At 39.4% G+C, this 7517-nt stretch overlaps 1 protein-coding gene across 1 annotated transcript; it reads right to left on the bottom strand.

The window, feature by feature from the left end:
• Positions 1 to 5973: 5973 nt before the first annotated feature.
• On the bottom strand, positions 5974 to 7129 carry LOC133739644 (RING-H2 finger protein ATL5). Its single transcript, XM_062167426.1, has one exon. It carries the CDS (start codon positions 6848 to 6850, stop codon positions 6137 to 6139), a length of 714 nt encoding a protein of 237 aa, XP_062023410.1. The 5' UTR covers positions 6851 to 7129; the 3' UTR covers positions 5974 to 6136.
• Positions 7130 to 7517: the final 388 nt, after the last annotated feature.

Genomic DNA, 7517 nt, shown 5'->3' with positions numbered 1-7517 from the left:
ATGACTTTGAGGATTCACTGGGTGAAGTTCCAGACAGGTTTTATGATGGCACTAGTTACAAATTCTACCCTTTTTCATTTGCATTACTTTGTAGTGATGACGACAATTGAAACACTGCAATTTTTATTTGTACAATTTTCGTATATATCTAATGTACATGTTAATTGATGAAGGTTGGCAATAGCAATATATAGCAGCAGCATTAACATAGTTAATCTTCATCACATCTTTATCTTGAATTAGTAGTAGCTAACCTTTAATATTGTCTCGATCTTCAAACAGTTGCAAAAGTTTGTCATTTCTTCTTCATCCCCAAAAGCAGTAGTAGAGTTGACATTCATTTCATCTCCATCTCGAAACAGTAGCAGCAAACCTTCAATATTGTCTCGACCTTCAAGTAGTAGCATCCCTAAGAGACATAGCAGCAGCAACAGAGCTAACCTTCATCTCATTTCCATCTCGAGGCAGTAGCAGCTAACCTTCAATATTGTGTTGATCTTCAAGCAGTAGCAGAACTGGGCCAGTGTCTGATGTGTTCTCTCTCTCTCTCTCTCTCTCTCTCTCTCTCTCTCTCTCTCTCTCTCTCTCTCTCTCTCTCTCTCTCTCTCTCTCTCTCTCTCTCTCTCTCTCTCTCTCTCTCTCTCTCTCTCTCTCTCTCTCTCTCTCTCTCTCTCTCTCTCTCTCTCCAATTGAACAGATAAGAGTTGAATTGAAGAAAATAATTAATATTTAGTTATCTATGTGTGAAGGTTAGAATTGTAGATGAGTTATTGACACATGACAACAAAATAACAACTTGTCCTTATATAGTTATATATGTGCAAAAGTTTCTCATTATGAACATGATTTGAAATTTTATGGATGTAGTAGTAAAATGATCATTTGTCAAAGTTTTTCTATAGTTTGCTAAATTTTTTTTTGCCCAAGTATAAGTTTAATTGTCTCATGTTGAGCAATAAGTTAGCTAGTATTAAGTCAACATATATATGTTTGAGATTCTTCTCTCAACAAGCAACCAATCTAGGGTTTGTGCAGAGAGCTGCGGCGGGCTTTTCCGCTGGCCGTCTGCTCTAGCTTCAATGCGGCTTTTCGTCGTGGTCATGAAAATTACAGGGTGCGAAGATCGGTACGGGTACGGGTTCAGATCTTAGCCGATTTCGCAAGCTAGCTCGAGTTCTGATCTTGTCCGGAAGGATCGTGGTCAGTGGCTGTCTTTGACCTCAGCTTAGAGTTGGAGCTGGTCGGTTTGTGGGCTTGAATCAGAGCATTGGATTGCGAGTTGTCGAATTTGTCTGGTGACAGGTTCTTGCTGTTCCCTGGTCCCGGCCGGCTGTGTTTTGATGTCGGCTTGGACTGAGCCTTTGCTTGGATACAGAGGGGAGGTGGCATAAATAATTAGTTTATCTATGGCCTTTTGGAGAAGTCTGCCACTGGAACTTGGCGGTGGTGTTGCTCAGAGAGGTGTTCTAGGCTTAGAGTTAGGCCTAGGGCTATGGGCCTGATTATAAGTTTGGGCTAGCTGGGCCTAGTTCATGGGCTATCAAGGAGAGTGTCTTGCCACCTTCACATGTTACTTAGTGAATTGAGTAGGCCCGGCCCAGCCCAAGACTTTAAGACCTACTTGGGCACGTTGGGGCTAGCTATGGTCTTCAAGTGCCAATTTATTCAGATCATGACTTATTCGAAAGTTGGTAACTATCTTAAATGTGATTGATGTTTGTGTTAATGTCTAAGATTCAGTGGTAGCTAAATCTTGTTAACGCTGGTCTAAGCTTGGACCACTACTGAAGAAGTTGTAGCACTAGCGTCACCTGTCAAGTAAAATACAAAAGGCGTTAGAGGGAGACCGCTGTTGGCGGTCTTCTCTACTCCGATGCCTAAGTCAGTCAATGTATTTATGTTGATAGAATAACGTTAGGTAAGTAATAAATGTGTAGTTAATGAGGATAGAGGAGTGGACCTTTTATAACTAAGGGAAAGACTGATCTCTTCCTTGTTTTCTATGTGGGACTGATGTACTTCAGTTCCCAGCTTCTGATGCTTCAGCGAGGTGATCTTGGCGAGGCTCATGGCTGCGTGTCAGTGGTGATCTTGGGCTGAGCCAGAGCTTAGGTGATAACCTGTTTGGCGGTATTTCCATAGGACACACCCTTGACGATGTTAGTGCCGCTGGCGGCAATATGATCGTGGCTCATTATAACTAATTATACTTACAAATGCATATGTCAGTACAATCTGTATTTCAAGCAGCTTATGAATTAGGAGGTGCTCCTATATGTTGGCAAAGAAGTGGCTTTCTGTTGGTACCACAATTACATAATTAGCTAATGAGAGGCTAGTGAGATTATCATCGACTTATAATGAGTTTGTTTTGCTTAGGGGGGTGTAAATCTATGGAATTTAAAAGTTTAGGTGTATTCAATATAGACTTTCAGCAGTCCATGAAAGTCTTGGGGTATTCGATTAGGATTTTTAAAGACTTTATGAATTTCACCAAAATCTAGGGGTATTCAATTATGACTTTTAAAAATGAATAAAAGTTCAGAGGTATTCAAAATTTCATTCATACTTATGGAATTAGAAAATCAAGGATAATCATGGACTTTGTAGTGTTAACTATACATACCAAATTCCAATAATTTTCTAGCCACCAGACCAAAGATTTGAAAAAGTCTATCAAAGATTTTTTTTTATTTTTAAATCTATCAAAGTTTTCTCTCTGTGCGCAAAGAGGTTGGTTATCTATCTCTTTCTTGTTTCTTCTTATCTTTTCTCTAATCTTTCATGATATCAATATTTTTTGATACCCAACATGTTCATTGTAGTTGTTGAATGTGATTTTTTTTTTGTTCAATTGTGATACTTGGAACCCTAATAGCAATAAAAATGATTTATGAAACCCTAAGACCCAAATATTGTGGTCTACCCCTAAAACCTTGAATAGTGTTGCTATGAAATACTGCGTTTTGTCTTATTAATTATTCTCATAGATTTGAATTTATATCATGGTTCAAGGAAAGCTTGAACAATTGAATTTTGATTGATTGATTATAGATCAAGACATTGATAAATATTTTTATGATATATGTTAATAGGTGAAAACAAAATTGATGAGAATAATTAACCATAAACATCAAGTGATCTATATTGTATCTTTAAGTTGATTGAGAGATTAGAAATGAGAACAAACTAGCTAGACAGAGTAATAATCATTCATTTGAGTCAAGTTCTACTAGAAGATACTTGACCATTGAAGAGGCAACGAGTTATTATCTTGCTTTGCATTTGGACTGCATTGGTTGTGTTTTTTGTTTTTTACTTTTATTTACTAGAAAATCTATAGAAGTCATTCATAATAAAGTATATAGATTTTCAAGAATCAATAAAAAGTCTGTTGCTAAAATCAATGGTTTTAAGAAATCAATAGCAGTCTATCAACTTTTTAAAGAGTCTGTGGACTTTTCAAAAAGTTTGTCATTTAAAAAAAGTCTACACAAACCCAAATACAATACACCCCCCTTAGAATAGGATTTCTGGATTTTCTTGCCAATTATCTTTTTGTAAGTGCAGATAGACTCTAGCCATTGACCGTTGCCAGCTATTGATTCTAGTGATATCAATTTCTATTAAAAAAAAAATAGCTCGTATTAATGTAAAGAAATAGAGTAAAAATAACTAGATTGGTAGTTTTATAAAATTGTATGATTAAAATAATTTTTCGAGCTGTCAGTCTGATTTTTTGGTGTTTGGATATTAAATACAGCCCAAAGCGAGCTTGATCTTGAAATACATAACAAAAGATAAAACAAAAACTTAGAAAAAAATAAGGTTCATGTAAAACCACATTTTAGACAGAAGTTCCGAAGAAAGTCGGAAAATAAAACCAAATCTTTGAGGGCTCATGTAATTCGACGGGAAAAAGTCACAAACAGTACCTGAACTACGGGCAACTAATAACTTTCGTACCTCAACTTCAAAAAATATCATTTTAGTACCTGGACTTTTCACCCCTACCCGAGATTCATACCTGGGATCCACTTCGCCGTTAACGGTGTTAACTTTGCAAGGGTAAATCTGACCTTTCACTGTTCATCTTATTCGAAGCTCTCTCCATCACCTCTTCTCTCTCTCTCTCTCTCTCATTAAACAAAGTACGTCTCTCTCTCTGTCTCTCTCAGCTACCCCATTACACTCCTTGATCTCTCCTTGATTGGATTCACGGGAAGCCCCACCGCAGCCCAACATGATAATGGGTCTCAATTCCTACCCCTCTCTCATGCCCAACCCCACCATAAACCCCAACAACAACACCACCACCACCACCGCTGCCGCCAACAACAACAACAAGTCGACTGTGATGTTGGGCAGCGAACCGAATTCGTGTCGGTTCCAGTTCAACACGGTGGCCCAGTAGCAGCAGCCCTCATCGAAGCCGCAGTCGCTGGATTCCATGAGCCCAAGCCCGTTTGACTGATCGTTAAGGCCTTGCGGCGGCAACGGAGGGTTCAGCATCGACTGTTCAACAGCCTCCGCGAGGAAGAAGAAGCGAGGGAGACCCAGAAAGTACTCCCCTTATGGCAATATTGCCTTGGGATTGATTGGAAAAACGAGACCAAGTCACAAAACTCCCAAACTGAGAAAATAAGAAACACAAAACAGGACGAACAAGAGACTCTATGAACAAGATCCAAACGTGGCCCAAATCGATCAACAACAACAAAAGGAATCATTAACATTCAAGAGCTGAAGTCTCAAGACACAAAATTAAAGTCTTTCATGACATAAAACTAATAACCAAATCAATATTGGAACTCAAACACAACCCCAAAATGATAGTATAATCTAAACCCAGAAAGCAATTGTTAATTCTGAGTAGTAAATTCAACAAAAGAAACAGACCCAATTCAGAATTGATTGAGAAATTGACAAATTTGTTGTAATCATTCCCAGAAACGAATCAGACCCAATTCCAGAAACAGACCCTTTCTTCTTCTCGTGTGACCTTGACCCCCCAATGAAAGAGCTTCTTCTTCTTCTTCTTCCTGACGACCAAAAGGGCAATAAAGCCCACCACTATCTCCTCTGCAAGTTTAGAGAAAAGAGAAGAAGATATCGTTGTGATCCCATCCAGATCAGATAAACCCAACAACATGCATGTGGGTTAACTTTCTTCAACTCTCTTCCAGATGCAATATTATGAAGGAGTGCAAAAGCCCAATTGATTTGGAGAAATTGTTAATGATCGATGGAGAGCAAAGTTGGAACCAACCAAAGAAGTTTAGATTGCAGAGACATAGGACAAAATTTTCAATTTTGGAGAAGATGAACACCGAATGGACGATTCTACCCTTCAAAAGATGACGGCCCTAACATCGTTAGTGACTCCAGGTATGAATCTTGAGTCGGGGCGAAAAGTCCAGGTACCAAAATGATATTTTTTGAAGTTGAGGTACAAAAGTTATTAGTGGCCCTTAGTTCAGGTACTGTTTGTGAGTTTTTCCCTAGTGAGTTTTTCCCTAATTCGACCAAATGTAGGGAGAATTGACTTGCGAATTACGATGCCTCATGGGCAAGTGGGGAAATATAGTTGAAAACAACAAATAATTTGGCTTGACATTTGATTTGATCGAAATAGGATTTGGTTTGTTTGATCTTTACACCATCAGACTAATCTATGGGTTATTGGGTTTTGTTGCTTCAGAACAAACGACCTGAATGGCAAACAACATTACATGATGGGATGTGATTCCATCCTTATATGCCGACATTAATTTCTCTTCTCTTCCCCCCCTCAAGGATGAGAGCTAAAGGTTTCGACCTTTTGTTCATCCTCAATTTGGAGATAGAATAACAATGAACAAAGAGTTCATCTCTGTTAATCCTCGATCTTTTTAACAAAACAGAGTACATAAGAAATCTTGAGTAACACTGGTGATTGTTCAGTCATGTATATATCCAGTATGAGAAAACAAACAAACAAAAATTGTGTACAGGTACCAAGACATGTCCTAAGGAAAAAAAAAAAACTACAGCAAAACAAAACAAAAGAAACCGCCATTCTCTATAGTCGGGTTTGGTCACCAGAAGTAACGCCACCCACATCCACATGGATCAGGTCGAACAAGCTTATGCTGATCTATATGCTCCAAATCCTCTTTAACGATACACTCTGATCTCCAGAACATTTCACCCCATGACTTTTCGGCAACCCAAAATTCCTCACCCTATCATCCATCGACATCCCCACTAGATCCAACGGCCTCCTCCCACATTCCTCCGCCGAAAAACTCCCCGGCGGCGAACTCATTTTCTCTTCTCCCCCGTCGCTTCCCGAACCGGCCGGTTCACTCACCGTAATCACAACCTCGTGCCGAGGTTCCGGTGTCGGAACCGGAACATCCGGCCGAACCAGACATCTACAAAGCGGACAATTGGAGTTCGACTTAAACCAAGTGTCTATGCACTCTATATGAAACGGGTGCTTACAGCTGGGCAGCACTCGACCACGTTCTCCGTGCTCGAACTCCGACAGGCACACGGCGCATTCTAACAGCGGGTCGTCAGTTAACGTGGAGTAAACAAAACTAGGTAGCGTCTTGAGAACTGAGAGATCCAAGCCTTTCTGAGGTGCGGTGCTGGTGGTTTCCGTCGTGGGCGAGACGATATTTTGAGAGAAGAGGCGTCTCCGGCGACGGCGCCGTCGGGGATGGTTGCGGTAGAAGCAGAGCCGGACGTAGCTGTGGAAGCAAGCCACGACGAAGACGACGACGAAAAGAATGATGACTGAGCAGAGCATGATCTTGCCATTGAGGGCGTAGTTGGCGGGTTTATGATCGTCGACGATATCCATGTCAAAATTTAGGTTTAGGGGAAGGAGGAGAGTTGCAAATGGTGTGGGTTTTAGGGAAATGGGTAGGTCATAGGTGGGTGAGGGTTTAATTTTGTTTTCTTAATTTGGCAACAGAAAATGGAGAGGAAAGTTCGTCTCTGAGATGAGTCATTGGGGGTCCTCGTATTCTGGTAATGCTTTTATGAGCATCGGCAATTGGGAATGGCGGGGTTTCTTTTATTATTATTCCACTGTACTCTGCAGGGCGGTTTAAATAGGACCGGTGAATTATAATATTGGGGGTTTATACATTGAATTTCGTAAACAAAAAAGGGTATATACATGTAGATTTGGAAGGACATTTTCCTAGTTGGAAATTTGAAGATTTACCTGAAAACTATCGTTACGTAGTCCTAGTTTGTTTTGTAAATTAAAAATTTTCCTTTTTCTCTTTCTCGTATTTGGTAATTATAATTTTTGAAAAATCATGCGTTTTACGTGATATATGTCTTTATATTAAAGTATGTACAGTTAATGCAGAAAAGATCATATATTTTGTATTAAGTACTGTTAATCAAAAGACTAATTCTTAATTTGTTCGATTTCTTCCACTAGAGTGGTTTTTCAAATTTCATTTCCATAACCGACCTAAAATAGATAAATGCTATAAAGAGTTACATTAGATTTA

Source organism: Rosa rugosa, chromosome 3 (assembly GCF_958449725.1).
Source record: "Rosa rugosa chromosome 3, drRosRugo1.1, whole genome shotgun sequence".
Lineage (NCBI taxonomy): Eukaryota > Viridiplantae > Streptophyta > Magnoliopsida > Rosales > Rosaceae > Rosa > Rosa rugosa.
Note: the sequence above shows the minus strand (reverse complement) of the source record. Positions and strands in the feature narration are given on the sequence as shown.

Coding starts and splice junctions, on each gene's coding strand:
- LOC133739644 (XM_062167426.1), bottom strand. CDS start 6,850: ATGGATATCGTCGACGATCATAAACCCGCCAACTACGCCCTCAATGGC.